The sequence below is a fragment of the Drosophila subobscura genome, chromosome J (genome assembly GCF_008121235.1).
Source record: "Drosophila subobscura isolate 14011-0131.10 chromosome J, UCBerk_Dsub_1.0, whole genome shotgun sequence".
NCBI classification, from domain to species: Eukaryota; Metazoa; Arthropoda; class Insecta; order Diptera; family Drosophilidae; genus Drosophila; species Drosophila subobscura.
Window position 1 is genome coordinate 11,916,718 of NC_048532.1, and position 19,329 is coordinate 11,936,046.

General features: G+C 47.9%; 4 protein-coding genes across 4 annotated transcripts; 1 reads left to right on the top strand and 3 right to left on the bottom strand.

Annotated features, from left to right (window-relative positions):
* Positions 1 to 109: 109 nt before the first annotated feature.
* Positions 110 to 2,029, bottom strand: LOC117895154 (cytosol aminopeptidase). The gene is made up of 3 exons (XM_034802591.1): positions 827 to 2,029; positions 309 to 773; positions 110 to 250 (listed from the first exon to the last, which is right to left on the bottom strand). The coding sequence occupies exons 1-3, from the start codon at positions 1,889 to 1,891 to the stop codon at positions 110 to 112; spliced, it is 1,671 nt and encodes a 556-aa protein (XP_034658482.1). The 5' UTR covers positions 1,892 to 2,029.
* A 453-nt stretch (positions 2,030 to 2,482) lies between these two features.
* On the bottom strand, positions 2,483 to 4,726 carry LOC117895153 (cytosol aminopeptidase-like). The gene is made up of 3 exons (XM_034802590.1): positions 3,439 to 4,726; positions 2,914 to 3,378; positions 2,483 to 2,850 (listed from the first exon to the last, which is right to left on the bottom strand). The coding sequence occupies exons 1-3, from the start codon at positions 4,531 to 4,533 to the stop codon at positions 2,710 to 2,712; spliced, it is 1,701 nt and encodes a 566-aa protein (XP_034658481.1). The 5' UTR covers positions 4,534 to 4,726; the 3' UTR covers positions 2,483 to 2,709.
* Positions 4,727 to 4,957: 231 nt separating this feature from the next.
* LOC117895155 lies at positions 4,958 to 16,903 on the bottom strand. Its single transcript, XM_034802593.1, is given in 6 exon segments — positions 4,958 to 6,379; positions 6,445 to 6,640; positions 6,705 to 6,912; positions 7,689 to 7,850; positions 11,127 to 11,805; positions 16,561 to 16,903. Coding segments are annotated over 5 exon segments (1,482 nt in total). The 5' UTR covers positions 11,319 to 11,805; positions 16,561 to 16,903; the 3' UTR covers positions 4,958 to 5,655.
* Positions 16,904 to 17,508: 605 nt separating this feature from the next.
* LOC117895405 (LETM1 domain-containing protein 1) lies at positions 17,509 to 19,311 on the top strand. Its single transcript, XM_034803038.1, has 4 exons — positions 17,509 to 17,760; positions 17,820 to 18,416; positions 18,485 to 18,773; positions 18,847 to 19,311. The coding sequence occupies exons 1-4, from the start codon at positions 17,651 to 17,653 to the stop codon at positions 19,183 to 19,185; spliced, it is 1,335 nt and encodes a 444-aa protein (XP_034658929.1). The 5' UTR covers positions 17,509 to 17,650; the 3' UTR covers positions 19,186 to 19,311.
* Positions 19,312 to 19,329: the final 18 nt, after the last annotated feature.

The window sequence follows — 19,329 nt, forward strand, 5'->3', positions numbered from 1 at the left end:
CAAGTGTCATATAGGATGGTCAGTGCTCAAGTGTCCAGTCAGTTGTGTGTGCGTGTGCGTGTGTGTAGCATCGTTAAAACAGTAACAAAATATAAGAGTAGATTAGAGATTACTTGCCCAGACGTGGGGCCGTATCCCTGCAAATTGTCTGAGCAATAAACTCCACCAGTGTGCGTGTAGGGCGCCCAGCCATGCCCTTGCGCAAATACTCGTACTCGTCGCCCTTCGTCATCATCACATTAGTGGCATCCTTTGTGAAAGAGAAACCCATAAGAACTGTACTCCCACTCGTCCACCACAATACTCACAATATGCATCCACTGGCCGCAGGGCACAAACTCACGGAGGAAGGCAGCGGCCTTACAGGGACGTCCACCACGGCCAATTCCGTAGTTCTGTACATCACTGCGTCCCCCGGAACGCACGGCCTTGCTGTAATACTTCCACAAAGGGAAGCGCCACACACGATCTCCGGTGTGCATGCTGGCATGCTTGATCTGTTGCCAGAGGATCTCAGAGTTGGTGAAGACACCAGCTGCCGACTCGTCCAGGGCCTGACGCATGTAGCCCGAACAGGTGCCAACGTCGATGATGCATTTGGGACAGAAATTCTGCCCGTAGAGAAGGGCATCCGCCAGCACAAGAACATCCTCGTGATCGGTGCACTCGATCTCCATGGTCTTACCGTTCATGGACTTGACCATGTCCCCCGGTCGGACCGAATTGCAGCCAACAACATTCTCACAAAGAGGAATCAGCCCGCGAATGTTTACCTAAGGTACAACATTCATTCATATCATTCTAAGAGCTCCTCCTAAACACTTACCGGCAGGCGCAGACCAGCAACAGCGCGGCAAGTGGCCACCACAACGGCGGCTCCCGTCATGTCGCCACGCATATGAAAGAGTTCGTTTTTCTTTTTGAGGCACAATCCGCCGGCATCGTAGGTCACGCCTTGTCCGACCAGCACAATGGGACGCTCCTCCGCACAGGTGCCGTAGTAGCTGAGCTCCAAGAAGATTGGGGGCTCGCACGAGGCTCTTCCCACTGCCAGGAAGGCGTGCATAGATTGGCTTTCGGCCCAGCCCTCGACCTTGACCTCCACATTGACTCCCGACTTACAGAGAACCTCCACGACATTTTGCGCAAAGGCAGTGGGTGTGAGAAGATTGGAGGGCATCTCCTGCAGCTGTCTGGTCAGATTCTGTGCTGCTGCCTTCTGCAGCCCAATGCGCCATCCCTCGATGTCGCAGACTTCGTCCTTTGTTGCGTATAAATCCAGCGATGGAACGGGAATTCTGCCCTGTGGGTTGCGCAGCTCCTGGTAGAGCCAGATGCCCAATGCAGCCCCCTCGGCAGCAGACTCTGCGTGTCCACAGTTCTCAACTTCGACTCTGTCAGTGTCTAGTTCGGCTAGAACCCGGCAAGCGGCTGCCACGGATCGGCGGATTGCCTCCTTCTGCTCGTCTAGGACTTCATATGGGTTGTAGCCCAGGCACTCCTTGCCCAGGCCGATCACAGCCACCGCAGAGTAGTAGGGAATACGCTCCGGTTCGATGGCGAAGAAAAGGCGAGCCTCGCCTCGCTTGGGCATTGGCCCGGACATCCGCAGGACCTCCAGCAATCGGCCGTTGGTCTTCTGCACATTGTAACGCCAGCCGGCGGGTGTCAGGATGCCGGCATCGTTGGGATCGCTTTCGTCGGCGAAGACGCCTACCACAAGGCCGCGAGATGGCGGGTCCGCGCACATCTCCATCTGCTGGATCTGCAACATCTGGTTGATGGCCTGCGTGGCGTAGCGGCGCGAGGTGCCCAGTGGACGGGGTCCCAGGCAGAAGTTGCGTCGCAGGCGGAAGGCCTGTGGGACCAACCGTCGCGCAAAGTGAAGCATTCTTTATCGATGGGTTCAAAAAATATACGAAAGATGCTTCAAAGACGGCTTGATTTGTTCGGCAGCTTCAAAACAATTTTTCAGCATAGAATTTTGGATACGTGCTTCGTTTTCAATCTCCAGCCGGAGAATGAGACAATGAGACGGGGATATACTCCATGTGAAAGTGACAGCTCCGAAAGGGCTGCTTGGGTTGGTAGATTTTGGATATTCAACACAAATCGGTATTTACATTTTATGAACAGAAATGTTTATTCATACATACATATGTATGTACATCCTTCTTTGCTGTTTTCTCTTCCATCTACATTTTGCCTTTGCACTCTTTGCCAAATATTTTCTACGACTCAGCTAAGAGCCAACCCAGCATCTTTCCGCCAATTTCTTATGACCATCCCTGAGTGAGTCGCTCGAGACGGACTCTGCCAAAAAAAAAGGGAGTACATCAGCAATCAAATAGCCAGGGGATTAACCGACTGACAACTAAATAATGAGAAAAATACATTTTTTGGCACAGCCAGCAGAACTTTCAGTCCTTTTTCTAACATTCCTTTATTCTCTTTGGAGAATCTTTATGAGAATTTGTACAAGTTTGCGATATAAAACAGTTGCTTTAATCAAAAGGTTTGAAAATACATTCCACTGTATACTTTAAAGGGTGACTGTTGCATTACTTAATTATTCTAAAAAACTATTTCCTAAAAATACCAACAATTTCGAAACAATGTTAAGTAACATCTTGTGGCCAAAAATATTGAGTGATGATTGCAGCGAACTGACTTGAGTATTGGGTGTGGCTTTCTGTCTGACATTCTCTCCTACTTGCCCAGTTTCGGGGCGGTGTCTTTGCAGATGGTTTGGGCTATGAACTCGACCAGGGTGCGGGTCGGGCGGCCAGCCATGCCACGGCGTAGGTACTCGAAATCGATGCCGTTGGTGACCATCACGTTGGTGGCATCCTGAAACGAGAAGCCCCATTAGACAATCGAACCAACCCACTCAGAACCTTATCTTATACTCACAATGTGCATCCACTGTCCGCAGGGCACGAACTCGCGGAGGAAGGCAGCGGCCTTGCAGGGACGTCCACCACGGCCAATGCCGTAGTTCTGGACATCGCTGCGGGCTCCTGCACGCACGGCCTTGCTGTAGTAGTTCCATAGGGGGAAACGCCACACACGATCTCCAGTGTGCATGCTGGCGTGCTTGATCTGCTGCCAGAGGATCTCAGAGTTGGTGAAGACCCCAGCGGCGGCCTCATCCAGGGACTGACGCATGTAGCCCGAACAGGTGCCGACGTCTATGATGCACTTGGGGCAGAAGTTTTGGGCATAAAGCAAGGCGTCAGCTAGGACAAGAACATCCTCGTGGTCAGTGCATTGGATCTCAATAGTCTTGCCGTTCATGGACTTGACCATGTCGCCAGGGCGGAACGAGTTGCATCCAATCACGTTCTCGCATAGTGGGATCAGGCCTCGGACGTTGACCTAAACATGAATAATCAGAACTAACCACAAATGGGCGGGAGGAAAAACCTTTCCACTTACGGGTAAACGTAGACTGGCCACGGCTCGACAGGCGGCAACAACGACCGCTGCTCCGGTCATGTCCCCACGCATGTTGAACAATTCGTTGCGTTTCTTGAGGCACAGTCCGCCGGCATCGTAGGTCACGCCTTGTCCGACCAGCACAATGGGACGCTCCTCCGCACAGGTGCCGTAGTAGCTGAGCTCCAAGAAGATTGGCGGCTCGCAGGACGCCTTTCCCACTGCCAGGAAGGCGTGCATAGATTGGCTTTCGGCCCAGCCCTCGACCTTCACCTCCACGTTCACCCCCGACTTGCACAGAACCTCCACGACATTTTGTGCAAAGGCAGTGGGTGTGAGTAGGTTGGAGGGCATCTCCTGCAGCTGTCTGGTCAGGTTCTGTGCTGCTGCCTTCTGCAGCCCAATGCGCCATCCTTCGATGTCGCAAATATCATCCTTGGTGGCAAACAAGTCGATGGACGGCACGGAGAGGCGGTATTTGGGATCCCGCAGCTCCTGATAGGCCCAGACGCCCAATGCTGCTCCCTCGGCAGCGGACTCGGCGTGTCCGCAGTTCTCAACTTCGATTCTGTCAGTGTCTAGCTCGGCTAGAACTCGACAAGCGGCTGCAACGGATCGCCGAATCGCCTCCTTTTGCTCGTCCAGCACTTCATATGGATTGTAGCCCAGGCACTCTTTGCCCAGGCCCACCACAGCCACCACAGAGTAGTAGGGGATTCGCTCCGGCTCGATGGCGAACAGCAGACGGGCCTCGCCCCTCTTGGGCATCGGTCCGGACATACGCAGCACCTGGATGAGGCGCCCGTTTGTCTTGGTCACGTTGTAACGCCAGCCGGCTGGGGTCAGTATACCGGCATCGTTCCGGTCCTCCTCATCTGCGAAGACGCCAATCACCAGACCGCGCGATGGCTGATCCGCACAGATGTCCATCTGCTGCAGCTGCAGCATCTGGTTGATGGCCTGCGAGGCATAGGAGCGCCTCAGTACCGCATTGTCATACGAACAGCGGATGGCCGGTTGCCGGGCGACACGGGCTAGTAAATTCCGCGACAAACCGAAAAGCCGACCGAGCCTGCGAGAACACATTCCACTCATTGCACTTTCAATTAAAACTAGTAAAATTTCGCGTATCCGTCGATCATCCAAAACAAAAACTTTTTGGCAAAAAAAAAAAAATATGAAAACTAAAAATTTGTTTCGCTGGAACAAAAAATTTTGATTTTCGTTTTTAGATGTTGACTGGACTATTTACTAACGTGAACTGAATAATTTTGAGCTGAGCAAATCGTTGAGAAGATAGTGACACAAGGGGAAGTACGATTTTCCATGGCCTTTCCTGATGGTTTCTACCAAAAGGAGACTAGATTGCAATTACTGAAATGTGTGTTAGAAGAGTTTAAAAGTGTAAAAAAAGGATACTCAAATTTACGAGTTTTCATTGCATTTTGTTTATTTGTTTAACCATACTCAGCATAATCGATTAGGTACAATTTCATTCGTTTTTTGTTTGGTTTGTTTGGTTTGTAATACTGCTTAAAATTTGAGACACTAGCGAGACACAGACACACAGTGATAACATCCATATACCTTTAAATCTTTAATGGCTAATATAGATATTCTCTGTATATAAAATAACAATGGCTTAAGAACCCTTTCTAGCGTGTTATTTCTGCTTTTCATCATATACTCGGGATATGTTTCGGTTTTTGTTGTTGGTTGGTTTCGAGTTTCACTGTACTTTGGTGGGGCGAGAGTTGCGGTTTGATAAGAAAATATGTATGCAGCTAGCAGGAGATCTGTGTGTGTGTGTGTGTGTGTTTTACACAGTTTGGAAAGGGTTTCTAGGAATGTATCTATCAAGAATTCAACAAAGACTAGTAGTTAGTTGGAGTAGCATAAACTTTGAAAGAGTGCAACAATCTAAGGGATTTACTCACAATAAGAGGCACATTAGTTATTTGAGCAGCTACAGCGTAGAGACTAGAGAGTGCTAGACAGCTGTGTGGTTGAAGGTATCCTTGTGTTATCCTCTACCATCGTTGCCTTTACAATCTGCGGCACTTTGGCACCCTTTTGCATGGCGCAATTCGTTTTTCAAAATCACTTTTACGGAGTCAACAATGGCAACAATGTGCACAATGGCAAAGCTCCGTCTATTTACAATATACAATCAAAAAATTGGGATCTCTGGGACAAATGATAATCTTATAGTTGCAATCACAATATCGTGGTCACGGTCACGGGCAGGCCATCGGCATTCACAGAGCGCTCCGTTTGCACCCGGGTGCCGAAACTCTCCACGCTGGTGGCCTTGCTCAGGTCGATGGCTGGCACATCCTCATCGTAGTCGGAGGCCAGCTCCTCCTCGGCCAGGTAGCGGCATTTCCTTGGCTTTGTGTGGTGCTGATTCGGATGCTGGTTCAGATTCTGTTGTTCCTGCTCGTTGAAGCAGTGCGTCTTTGCCTTGGAGCAGCACGGTCCAGGTCCGTGTCCAGCCATATAGATGATGCCATCGTCCGTGTCCTCGTCATCGGCGTGCTTCACCGGATAGTGGCCGTAGCCCGCCTCGCACTGGTACGGATTGGACTTGACGTGCACATTGCGGCAGCTGCCACCGCAATTGTGGTGGCTCTCGGCATCCCCCCCATTGGCCCCGTAGCAGTGGCCCCTGTGGAGCGAATGTGCCACCGAATGGGTGTGTACCTGACCCACCCCAGCCTGCGTGCTGCTGGAGTGGGCCACTGACTGCTATATGTGCGAGTGGGAGCGGGCGATGGACAGCGAGTAGGGGCTGAGGTCCTTCTGGATGCTCATCGAGTCGTAGATGGGGAACTCGCAGCAGAGGATGAACTTCAAAGCACTGGGCACCTCCACGTACACAGCAGGTGGCACTGGGATCAGTGGCGAGGTGGAGGCCTTGTACTTGCGATACTCCAGCTGGCTGCAGACATCAGTGGGAGACCCATTAGAGGATTAATCAACTAATTAAACCCACAAGCCACTTACTCTTTGTACTTCTCGTCGGCGCTGCGTTCGCGCAGCGGAATGCCGGAGAGGAAGAGTATGATCAGCGTCGTGAAGATGGGCGAGGCAATGGCCACCCACTCGTGGCCGCTGATCACGTTCAGGGAGATGGCAAAGATGCCCCACCAAATGATGACCTCGCCAAAGTAATTCGGATGACGTGAAACGCTCCACAACCCTGTCGATAAATTATTGAACAATATTTGAATGCCAATTGGCAGTAAATTTCTCTCGCAACTCACCATCGTTACAGAACTTTCCCTGATTGGCGGGATCCTGGCGGAAGGAGAACTTTTGCAGATCCGCATAGGTCTCCGCCAGCAGTCCGACGATGAACATGCCCGTGCCAGTGGAGTCCAAAGTGGTCATGGTCTTGGGTGCATGCGGCTGCGAGTGGCGCGGCGAGTTGATGATGATCACAGGCAGTGACACGATGTACACCCAAACGGCCTGGATATTTGATTATTCAAAGAGGAACAGATAAAGTTATATCTCTGATTCTGATTATCCATCATCAATCAAACAATTTTCTCAGCAAACATCCCATCAAAGCGCTTCTACTCTTAAGTGATTTTCATCAACAAGTGATTTCTGGTGGAATGGAAAATAAATTCAGACAAAACGATTGCGGGACATGCCACATGCAGCACGCCACCGCCAACGGCCACAGGACAGACCGACAGACAGACAGACACACAATGAAGGACAGTCGACAGTTGTCACACACTCACACAGGCACAGAGATCCTTCGACCCACACCCTACACCCGACACCCTCAACGTTTAGCAGGCATCGCCCACATGTGTCATGTCATTTCCATGCCCCCCCACGCTGCATGGCATTTTAATTGTTGCTTGCTGCAACTGGATATGTTTGGGGGTGTGGGTGTGGGTGTGGGTGTTGGGTGTATGAGTCACTTCCCCCGCCTGCTCCACGCAACTGAAATGTGGTAGTGGGCCGTCGTCAACTGCTGAAATATGAAATATTCAAAAACCTTTGCGCACACGTCAATTAGTGACAGTTTGATTGATTTTCGGGCAGAGAGAAACGAAGCGGGTGGGGGGATTTCAAGTTGAAGGTTCTGTCATTGAAAGCAAAATTGAAAAGTGGCTGACGCAACAAACGTTGAACTCCCCGCACTTGCAACCTGCAACCTGCCAACTGCCACCTGCCACCTGCCAAGTGCAAGAACAACCTTACCTTGGAGATGGTGCATTGGGACTCACCTGAAAGGTCCAGAAGACCGCATAGCGTATGACATTGCGTCGGGTATCCTCGAACTGCTTGTCTCGGCCCAACTTGATGATGCGATACAGCAAATATCCGGATAGCCGAGCGCCCCACAGGCACACAAAGAGCGTGACCATCAGCTGGCGGCTGTCGTAGGCCTGCAGAAAGGGAAAGCGACAGAGAAAGGGAAAGGGTGGATCAAAACTGGCTGGCGACCCAGGGGGAGGCACTTAAAATTAAACCCCTGCGTGTGAATCGATGGGCAGACTCAGGGCAGACCCGCAATGCCGTAAATTTGTGGTTACCTACCGTCTACGGTAGGAGAGAGAGATTTATACTTGTATCTGTGTGAGTGTCGTGGGGAGGGAGGGAGGTAGGTGGCTTACAAGCTGATGAGGTAAATTTAGAGTTCAAGGCTGAGTGGCAAAGGTAATTCAACACCAAAATTGAAATATGTATATCTTGGGCAGGAATCCCCGCTCATCCCCGCTCTAAAGCTGATGGAGTAGTTGCTGGCAAAGAGTCCGCTTCAAGGCTGCTTTTGATACACTCGTAACTATTTTGGGTAAACCCATTTAAGAATGGTTTGTACGAATTTTATGTAGCTTTGGGACTTTTCAAGTTTTTATTTTTATACAAAATTTAAGATTTATTAGACACATTTATTTGGTTAGAAAAAAAGATTTACAGAATCTAATCTTTAATTACACTCCTTGACCCCTAACTATATTTCTATCTCCAGCTGCAGGGTATCAACCAATCCATACCACACTCTACTCGCGTGGCATTCATTGCCCAACGAGCAATTTGCACGAATTTTATTTGGGTTCTTGGTTTTCTTTTTGGTGTGCCAGAGACGAGTGTTGTTTTTTGTGCTGTTCGGCGGATGTGCGCGTTGTGTTATTTTAAAAAACCACATGCGAATTTTGCATAAATGAGGAGAGCACGCGCCAGTGGAGGCGTGGAGCTCTATGCTCCGGTTGCGGCCAAAAGTGCTCTCTAGGATGGATTGGTTTTGGGGCTTTGCATCGGGCATGGCTATGTTTTTGTGGTTCAATAATGAATGAGTCGACTGCCAGCGTGCACTTTGCATATTTATAAACGGCATTGATGGCAACAGCCACACAAAACACACACAAATACACACAGCGAATGAGGAGGAACCTCGCACTGCACTGAAGGAACGGGGGGGTCGGGTCGGGGCCGTCAAACGGCTCATGAAAAATGCATTACAAGAAAAAATTGTTAAATTGCTGTGCCAATGACAGTGAAAGTGCAGCCGTTGCCGCCCACATGGCCATAACCGCAGCCAAGGCACACACACACGCCCTCCACCCTGACTGAGGTCACGTACATTTGAGGGCGGAAGGCCCATGGACAGGGGCAAGGATGGCTTGTGACTGCCACAAGTTGATAGTTTAATGGGTTTGTCATTTGCGAAGACAGTTCGCTCACTCGATTGTCTATTTGCAGTTTGATTGAGCTGCCTTTCAGCCAAGGCTTAAGCCATTTTATCGCACGATTTATTAAACGACTCCCCAACCCCCAGCGATAAACCATCGACAGGCACGGACAGAGGCACTGCTCTGTGCTGCATACAAGTGCAATAAAGCATTTTTTATGACCCTCACACACAGCTGCACACAGCCGCATACATAGATGCACAACGGCTGCAGCTGTGGGAACAGCGACAAAACAAGCAACAACAGCCACCAGCAAAGGCAGCACTTCCACTTCCGCTTCCGCCTGACGACGAGCAAGCGCTCAGCTCTTTCTCTCCACGGGTGGGTGGAGACAGAGCCACAGCCACAGCCACAGCCATAGCTGATGTCTGCTTTAAAAGCAATTTTCATTGCAAGAATTTTAGATGGTGGCCATGATTAATTTACGATCGATATTCGGATTGAACCCAAACATTAATTACAGGCAAATGCAAAATTCATGTCTGGTAAAGGAGAAGCTGTTCTGTTTGTCCGTGGTTCAATCAATTACGAGAATCAATCGGGGATGCAAAATGTGGGGAGGGATGTGGTTGGTTGGTTGCTTGTTGGATTTATATTTCAATTTTCGTAATGCATTCCCCTTTGTTGGATGAAAAATCTGCTCTACTCTGTGGCTGTGGTTTCGTACCAAATTGAAATTGACAACGCTTTCAAGTTTGTTCGGTAATTTGATAGTGTTTGTGGGTGACCAACAAAGTACACTGATACCTGATGCTTCTGCTCGAAGCTTTAATTGAAATTTAAACAAATTACGCAGTCCATTTAGAAAGTTTTCCATTTAAAAGGGTGCGCTTGAATTAATTCCCTTTATACTTAATTTCATTGCAGTTTTTGTTGGCAAAATAAACCGCAATATGGGATATTGGTGTGGCTTTAAAGGGTAAGTTTTTGTTTTGTACATATATTTATTCATTAATATGGACATTTATCTCTTTGTGCGCCTGACTGACTAATTGCTCGTTCAGGCTGAAGCCAAAGGGAGGGACAGTGCCTGGGCACATGTATCTTCTTTTTCTTGATTTATGGTGGAAGTATTATGGAAGTATCTTGATGTTGTCAAGAGTGGGTTGTAGTAGCGCGTAAGCAAGTGGAAGTCCCGGAAGGTCGAACGTTGAGGAGCGCCTGTCTCGAGTTGTTTGGGGATGTGCATTTCCCAGATGAAATATTTCATAACATAAATTCAACCTTCAATGGAAAGCTCAAAGCCCAACATGAGATTGTTCATTCAATAAATTAAACGGAATTGTTTGATCCACCCTAGGGGCTACACCCTTTGGAATTTATAGTAAATTCTCTGAAATTTGTATTACATTCTTGCTATGTTTATGTGGCGCTGGCAATTTAATGAAACTTGTGCAATATAACGTAAATTGCTTTCAAGCTGTTGCCTGTCACATTGCTCCCAACTTTCGCCCAAAAACAAAGCATTCGGTAGTTAGCTGCTTAGGCCCACAGACAGACACACAGACAGATAGAGAGAGAGAGAGAGAAAGAGAGACAGACAGATGGAGGACCCTCACGATGCCAAGGTCATGCCACAAGCTGCAACAACAGCAACAACGAGAAACAACAGCAAAAGCGTGGGCCTCGCTGGGCGTAACCTTTTGTTTGTGAGGCAGCCACCAGGCAAGGCAATATATACATGTGGATGTGTGTGCAGGGATGCTAGGTTCTGTGTGTGTGTGTGTGTGTTTGTGTTGGTGTCTGCGTGCGTATGCGAAATTCAGTTTTCAATGTCAGCGCGTGAAACAACCGGCAAGGCAAGGCAAGGCAAGGCAAGCGCCACCCAAGCCAAAGCCAAACCACTTTTGGGCAGCAACCTACCTCTGCACCGAAAGCGAGTGAACTGCAGGCGACATGTTTATGGTCACGTTTAAAATGCAGCCAACATTTTTGCTTGCAAAAGTGAGCCGCAAAAGTTTTCACACTTACCTTTGAAGGCCGATCAATTTGGCCGAGAAAGAAGGTCAGCAGCGAGATGATAATGAAGTTGACGCCGCCCGCAAGGTCCGTCAGCTTGTCCATGTGCAGCATCGAGTTGATGAGAAAGAAGAACAGCTGCAGGCTGCCCACAACAATGGCGCTGATGGCAAAGTGATCATAGTCCAGCACGTGGATGGCCATCTCGACACCTCTTCTGGCTCAGGTGCTGCTGGTGGTCCTCTGGTCCGGTTGCACAGTTCTGGTGTTGGGTGTCTGCGATGTGTCGGGTGTCGAGTCGGGCGTCGGACTCGGACTGAGGCTCGGGATGAGCAACAGGTCTGTCGGTTCGTCGGGGCTGTTCTTAAATATTGCAAAATGTTTAGCTTTCACATCGCTTCACATCGACTGTCTCCCTCTGGCCCCCAGAGAGGTTTACATGGTGCGCTGCCTGCTGCCTGCTGCTCTTGGCGGCCAGCCAAGGAGTCTTCTTTTTGTCCTGCTCCTCTCTGCCTGTGCTGTCTGCTGTTACGCCAGCTGGTGCCCGAGTCTGTGTCTGCTTCTGCCCTCTCTGTGGCTGCTGCTCCTTCCACTTGCACTTCCACTTCCACTTCAACTGCTTCCCTTGGACGTGAACGTGGACGCTTGTTGATTATATATTTATGTGATGATTGTTTATTTGGGGTCGTCTCTGCAAAGAGCAATAAATAATGCAGAACGTTCAGGTTATGGCAACTGCTCTGCTCTGGTTGGTTATTTGCGTAATGAAAACTTAATTCAATTTTCCGCCACCCAGAATCCTTCATTCAAGTAAACTTCAAGTACCGCAGCCACCTAAGCACCGAGGCACCGAAGCACCTAAGCACCTAAGCATGGTGGCAATCTCCGGTCCTGGGCCACACCCTAAGCGGTGTCTGTATTTGTGTGCATTGAGCCGACAAATCGTTGGCACAACGTAGGGAGCAGAGGCGTCATGGTCCTCCTCCTCTCTGGGTGTCTGCCCGAGGGTTCTAGGTGTGTGTGTGTGTGTGAGTGGGTGCTTCAATGGTTTATGTGGCACATACTCGAGCTGTTTGGCTTAACTTCTTAAGCCTTTATTTACATCCACTTCCCGCGCCACCATCTCCTCTCCTCCTCGTTCTCTTTGGCCATTGTTTGTGCAACATTTTCCGCCTGCATACATAATTAACTAAATCCCCAGGCTAATATACAATGCAGTGTCTCTCTCTCTTGTCCATATCTGGCCCACAAAAGTGTGCCACAGATTGCAGATTGTGCCCCGCTGCAGGTGTGGCCCGTCTTGAATGCCACCTGCAATCGATTTTCAAGTGATTTAATTGTTTCTACAGAAGCATCACTCGAAAGTTATCCGTCCAACCTGCCTAAAGTTTCTATGGAAATTTATTTACGAGTTTTCAATTACTTTTGGCATTTTGTTGCCATTCTGAATTAGTTAGTTGGATATTTTAAGGCATACAAAGTGCATCAATATTGAATTGGGAAGCTAATGCTAGCAATTTATGTAAATAAGGGTGACACTTTTGGGATTTTTATATGTATTTAACGTAAAGAAGAAGCAATAAATATCTATAAATAAATTCTTAAACATCTAACAGTTTTGTCAGGAAACTAGTCTCATTTTTGTTGTATAAATCTACTTGAAGTACTTAAGGATATCCAAATTAGTAAAGCAGCAAGTTGGTTCTGCTATGATTAGGTCACTATATACACCATAAAGCTACTAAAGAAATGGTAGGCACATTGATGCTAGTATGGGGGAATGCATTGCAGTTGGCTATTTCCTGCACCTTTTCCGGATGCTTATTTTGGCAGCCAAGATATCCTTGACAGAATTGTTCTTGAGCTGTCGCTGGTTGAAGAGGATGAACTAGTGTCGGGATTATCCCATCATATAACTAGATACTCATTATCCCATAAACATTTAAACCATAAAAAAACTTTGTTTTAAAAGCGAAATAAATGTCCTAAAAACGTGTGCTTCTTACGCGTCACAACTTTTATACCCGGCACTCAGTACTACATCTGCAACTTAGCGGTTATTTGTCAAATTTTACATTTATTCTTCATCTGTCATCTACATCAACAACACTAACGCTCCTTTAGCTCGCCACTCTCCCCCAGAAAACCATTTATGGCAAAGCAGCGGCAGAAAAGTGACTGTCAGGGCCGGCCATAAACAGCGCGAAGCAAACGGGATTTGCACTGAATTTTTTATTGTATATAAATGATTTGATAGCTGATAGAAATTCCCTCTGTCCTCAAAAAAACTGCAATAGAAAAAATCCGACATTTGCAAGGGTATTTAAAACATCGGAAGCTCTTTTTATGCTCCGTGTGTTCTTGGCGTGTTCTTTTTCGTTGGAATTTCAAAGGAATTTCAAATGGCAAAATAATGAAACATGTATTTGCTGTGTGTCTGACTGAATGGCGTACGAAATTCCTCCATTTGCTAGGAAATTCCATCACATCTGGCCTCCACATTGCTCTGCGTCGCCCCGAAAGGTATGCCACACAGTTTTTGTTTTTGTGTTTCGCTCTGCCTCGTAGTTTGCCAAAGAAGTGCATCAGTGTTGCACATTCATTAAAGCGACACCCGCGGCGAAGTCAAGGCCCAAAAAGAAAAAACAAAAGGCTGCAATCGTGTGAAAGTTGTGTGCCTCATTCCTCATTCCAAATGCCCCCATGCCACACACACAGCGACACAAACCCACATAGAGGGAGCCCGTTAATATAGATGTGTAGTCAGTCAGCTGTACACAGAAGTCTGGCGCTGTTGCCACTTGGCTTGGCTGTTGCCACTGTTGTTGCCAATGTTCTGGCTTTTGTTGTGTTTGCTACTTTGCATTCCCATCCACTGTGTGTCGTCTCCGGTGTCCGGGGTCCTCTCCAGCCTGCACTACACTCGGGGTTGGGGTTGAGGTTATTCGTAGCCGCAAGACATTGACAAGGTGTCTGCCAGGCTGTCACTCACACTCACCACAACGAGGCGCAGGACCAGCCGAAAGGGCTGGTAGGTGGGTTTACTGTGAAGAAGGAGCTGTGCTAAGAATTTGCATACAAAGTTCCCATCACTCTCTCTAGCCAGCCTGCCCGACGAATAGTTGCAGCCCCAAGTTTTTCTCACATCTAAACGCATTTTCGCGTGCTTTGCATTTTTCGCCCACGTTCTTTTGCCAGTGCCGTCAGCGTGAGAAAGGTGAGCATTTGGCTCTTCCATTATGAACTACGAGTGAAGAATGAGACCTCTTTGATGTGTCAAAGCCCCTGTACTTTGATAAACATGAAATCATCACGAAATGTAGCTCGAAAGAAAGTCATTAGCGATTTATGGGTTTGCTGATCGATTAATGTGCTCGGAAAATGATAAAGAGGATGGTAAATATTGGAATATTGCTTTTGGGTATGCAATGGGTAGTCAGATCTTAGTTGTAGCTCGCATAATCCATGAGGTTATTTGATCCTGAATGTCTTTCTGCATGAGCGCAACTGATTCTCGCAACAGTCCTCATATTTATCCTTACGAATACAGTCCAATTATTCGCTACGTTCCCGTTTTGTACTTCATAAAAAAACCCAATCTATCTCAGCTTTCATTTTCTTTTTTCCCTTCCGAAAAGCATAGATTTTTTGTTGTCTCTGCCAAGGCCGAATCACGGAATTCGTTCATGTCAACACCTTTCATCACAGCGTGCCTCGTGTGCTTACATGTGTTCCACTTTGGAGGGACTTTGTGCTACCCGCACAAATTGAATATAAGCCTAAGCCCATTACAACACATTTCACGGTCGAGCCAAGACAATGCTTGACTTTCCGAGAACAACAAATTGTCGCTTTCGGGTATTCGCTCTTGGCATTAGATCTCTCTGTGTTTTGCCTTTCCCCCCGGTGTATCTGTGTGCTCTGTGCGCCTGCTATTGGCACATGCATTTACAGCATGCAACACAATTTAGTACGGTTCAGCGGTGCGTATGATTAACTTTGAAGCCGCCACGACACCAAAGGCAAAAGCTGCTCTTTTTCCTCAGTTTTGACTGGGAAGCCTGCAAGCCATTGCCTGGGCTTGCTTCGATGTTTGCCGAGGACGTATGCTAATTGATGTCATCGTTTGTGTTTGCTCCAGTTTCTGTTATTTCTAAACTAATGGCTTTGACAGCACATTGCCCAATTAGCCAGCCACCTCTCCGACATTTTCGATTTGTGTGAAACTTATTGATTGTGTGGCTGGCTTTGGTCGTTTGCTTAACAGACCACGCAATTACTGCTGTCGACAGAAACTAATTGAATTATAGCTAAACGACAGTTTATTGTAGACAAGACCAGCCATGGCCATGCTATGCCAATGACTGCATCTCAACCATTAAATCGAATTTTACAGCGTCCTCCTCCGAGCCTTAATCTCCCACAGTTTCTCCGACAATTGCGCCCAGCGATGCCAAAGATTGTGCAGTGTAATCCGAACAAATTGTTTTTTCATGACCCAGCAAAACGGAATGGCATTAAAACTCAAATATGCATAACTACCCATCCAATCCGATCCAATCCCATCCATCGCCGGGCGGGCAATTCAATAAAAAGGAATTTATTTTAAATTGACTACCACTGACAGGAAAGTTCCATAGATTGGCAATTCTGATGTGGTGCTTTATGTAATCCCCCTGTGAATGTGGGTGCTGGGACTGGCTTAATGTGAAGCATATTTGGCACCACCTTGAACTTGTTGTGGGGGGCCCAAGAGCCTTTCGGTCATTTATTCATGTCAGAGAGCTTTGGCTGCAGTTCGGGGCCTCTGTTGTTGTTGTTACTGTTTGTCGAACGGAGATGTATTGACGTATTTTCAATTAAATTTACGCGCTAGTGGCGTAGCATATTTATGGCTTTCAGGCTACGGATATTTCTATTTTTATGTCAGTGGCTCCTGTGCGGGGAGCAAACAAACGACCGAAGTTGTGCGACATGTGGTGGCAGCCATGTGCCAAGGCACTCATGCCACTCTCTCGTACATAACTAACTGTGTGTTTGTGCATGTGTCAATAATGTAACTGAAGCTTTTCGAGCTCCCTGGCTAACTATATGTACATATCGCTCACTACGTGCCCCGTAGTACCCTGTGTGGGCACCCAGATAAATAAGTCGGCCCAAGGAGCCACAGAAGCTAAGCGGAAAAAACACGCGTATACAATACGACTCTCACACACACACACACACACCCACGCACAGAAGAGTGTATATATGTATATACTTATGTACTTATGTACCCACAGATGGTATTAGAGACTGTCTTCTTTCTGTGCCTGACGTGCCATGCCCCTTGGCTGCTTTCCCACAGAGAAGTGGAAAGTCAAGTAAGTTGGACACGCGCTGCGTTAAGTTTTATAATTTCCAGACCCTCAGAAGGTCTTCTCTTCTTTGCAAGCACCCCACTCACCCGTGAAGCTCAAGCACCCTTAACGCAACATGCCATTCCTGTGACGCTTCTAAACAACCAACGCACATTTCCGTTTCCGTTTATGCCGCAAAATGGCCAAAAATTGGCTGCCATTGATGGCTCAAATAAGCGTCCGGGGCTGATTAGCTACGCTTTTTGCCGTGGCCGTGGCGCGTGGGCCTACACTTGCTTAATTTCTCCTAGCGCTGCTGCTGACGCTGCTGCTGTTGTTGCAGCCAGCATCTAGTACGAGGCGAAAACAAATGCTCGAACTTCCGCGCAGTTTTCCGTGCAACACAAGCCCACAACCGACGCAACAGACGAGCAAAACAAACGAACCAACGAGTTTTCCGAGCAGTTTTTCTGTGCGAGAAAAGCCCGCTCTTTGGGTGCCAAATGGTAAAACTATAAAAGGTGGGGCTTTCTCTTTGAGGGACGCAATATTTCTCAACGAGTTTATAACTGAAGAGGAACCAACCTTCGTGTTGGACCTAATTTGAAAATATGTTTATGTTGTTTGCACAACCAAGGAAAAATGGGGCAGAAAAAATATTAAAAATGTATATATACTCAGTAAATTTAACATTTTTTAATAACACTATTTCGAAGGGATTATTATTGCATTTTTTAACGAAAGAAATTTCAATTTTGAATCACTTGCTGCATCTACAACTAATATTTACATACGTGTTCATACAGAGACACCTGTTGGCTGCACGGACCGACTATCGATATAAGTATGTATGTAAATTAAATCCGTCTGCGCTCAAATGGGTAACAAAAACCACCTGCTATGGTTTAATGTAAATGAAAGTAGGTGTAAATTGACAAATCTCCAGCATGCTCTTAAGCTTTCTGCATTCAAATTCTTCAAATGTTGGCGAAACTATCGCGGGGTGCAACGATTTCTAAATTTCAATATATCGGTAGTGCCATCGATGGTTCTGCAGCTCTAATCCATATGTTCATGTGAAATTTGTATTGCATATACTTCAAATTAACGTTGTTGCGGGAGATCTCCTGCATTGGAGTTGCCGGTTGCGTAATTGGACGCACTTGTGTGTGCAGTTTGTGGTTTTAGTTCTGTGGAATGGCGTTGGCACTGCGTGTGGCGGCGCGATTCGCCCAAGGTTCGGCAGTGAGTTGGCCCCAAGATCGCCAGCGACTGTTACAGCTATACATTACCAGCACAAGGGCCAGGTTAGAACAATCCCCTGACCCCAATTATCAATCAGCATTAAAACCCCATTTACCGGCAGCGATAACGGACCGAAGTCATATTGCACACTGCCGCCAGAACGGAAATATTCGGCAAAATCGACTGGAGGAGAGACACCGCCAACGATTAAGCGCAATGTAGCCGCCGAGATAACCAGCGTTGGAAAGGTCATCTATGAGACGGGATGGGATGCCAACAAGCCAAAAGACCCACCAAAAGATCCACCAAAAGGCCAGCAGCTGGTCAAGACAGCCGACACCCTGCCCGAGCATGACAAGCCCAAGGAGCCGGACGCTCCCAGGTCAAAGCGGGAGCAGATGCGGGATAATATGCAGGACTACATATTCACACGCTACTTCAACTATGTGAAGAACTATGACAAGGTGCTCGAGAAGAACTTCCCCAAGGCCATGCAGCTGTATCACGTCTTCTTTGATGGCGTGAAGGACTTCTTCAGCGACATGAAACGCTTCCTGAAGATTTCCCGCATTGCCAATGACTCGCCGCAGGGGATCAGGGCATTGAATCGCCAGGAACTGGAGCTGTACATGATGATGCCGAGGGACATGATGAAGGTGGCACCGGCCCTAATTGGCTGCTCACTGCCAATGGTTGGCTATGCATTCTTTCCCCTTGTGTAAGACCTCGCCAATTAGCATAGGGTGCCAGCCACAGTATAATAATGCCGATGGGTTTACTTCACAGCTTTTGGTATCCCCGCGTATTTCTCACGTCGCACTTCTGGACTGCTGAGCAGCGGAGCGACTTTCAGAATTACTACATGAAGACACGACTGCAGTACAACAAGTCCGTCTTCCGCTGCCTGCAGGCCAAACTCAAAACGCTGTCGGAACACCCCAAGCATGCTGAGTTTAGGAACATATTGGGCCTGCTGGGCAGTGGTACTCATCCAACGCCAGAGATGCTTCTAGACGTAAAGGATATATTTGCCGAGGGACCCTACTCGCTGCTGGGAATGCCGCGGAGACATGTCGTAAGGCCATGATGATGAAACCTGAACCCCTTAGCATCCACTATTGAAACCACTGCATGTTGTCCTCTTGTAGAAAAGCCTAGTCAATATGCACGGACTGCAGAATAGCATCTTTAAGCGTCACCGCCTGCACGAGCACGCTTTCCTTGTGCACTACATGGACCAGGCCATAACCCGCGAGGGCGGTGTGCACAATTTGAGTCTGGATGCCTTGAGGTACTCGTGCTATCTGCGCGGCCTCAATCCAGTTAATCTCAGCGACGAGGAGATGATCGAATGGCTGCGCAACTGGGTCAAGGTTTCGACGTCGATACAAGGCGAGCATATCACTCTGTTCCTACATCTGCCCATCCTCCTTGGCTACAACCATCCCAGCAACTGGAAGACGATCTACTGCAAGGGCGATGCCTAGGCACTTGTTGGCATTTGCTTTTTTACTTGGTAGACTGTGTGGTTTTAAGGATGGGACGACCGTAGACTGTGGACTGTTAAGACCATTTTGTTTCTTGAGAGCAAATAAATTTGTTGAAAATCAAAATGAGCTCCTGTTTTCCAC

Bases quoted from the DNA above. Each gene is read 5' to 3' on its own strand.
- LOC117895405 (XM_034803038.1), top strand. From the start codon at position 17,651: ATGGCGTTGGCACTGCGTGTGGCGGCGCGATTCGCCCAAGGTTCGGCA. The intron at 17,761-17,819 runs GTTAGAACAATC...ATTTACCGGCAG, and splicing joins ATTACCAGCACAAGGGCCAG to CGATAACGGACCGAAGTCAT. The intron at 18,774-18,846 runs GTAAGGCCATGA...GTCCTCTTGTAG, and splicing joins GAATGCCGCGGAGACATGTC to AAAAGCCTAGTCAATATGCA.
- LOC117895153 (XM_034802590.1), bottom strand. From the start codon at position 4,533: ATGAGTGGAATGTGTTCTCGCAGGCTCGGTCGGCTTTTCGGTTTGTCG. The intron at 3,379-3,438 runs GTAAGTGGAAAG...ATTCATGTTTAG, and splicing joins TGGCCAGTCTACGTTTACCC to GTCAACGTCCGAGGCCTGAT. The intron at 2,851-2,913 runs GTGAGTATAAGA...TTCTCGTTTCAG, and splicing joins GCGGACAGTGGATGCACATT to GATGCCACCAACGTGATGGT.
- LOC117895154 (XM_034802591.1), bottom strand. From the start codon at position 1,891: ATGCTTCACTTTGCGCGACGGTTGGTCCCACAGGCCTTCCGCCTGCGA. The intron at 774-826 runs GTAAGTGTTTAG...GTTGTACCTTAG, and splicing joins TTGCTGGTCTGCGCCTGCCG to GTAAACATTCGCGGGCTGAT. The intron at 251-308 runs GTGAGTATTGTG...TCTTTCACAAAG, and splicing joins GCGGCCAGTGGATGCATATT to GATGCCACTAATGTGATGAT.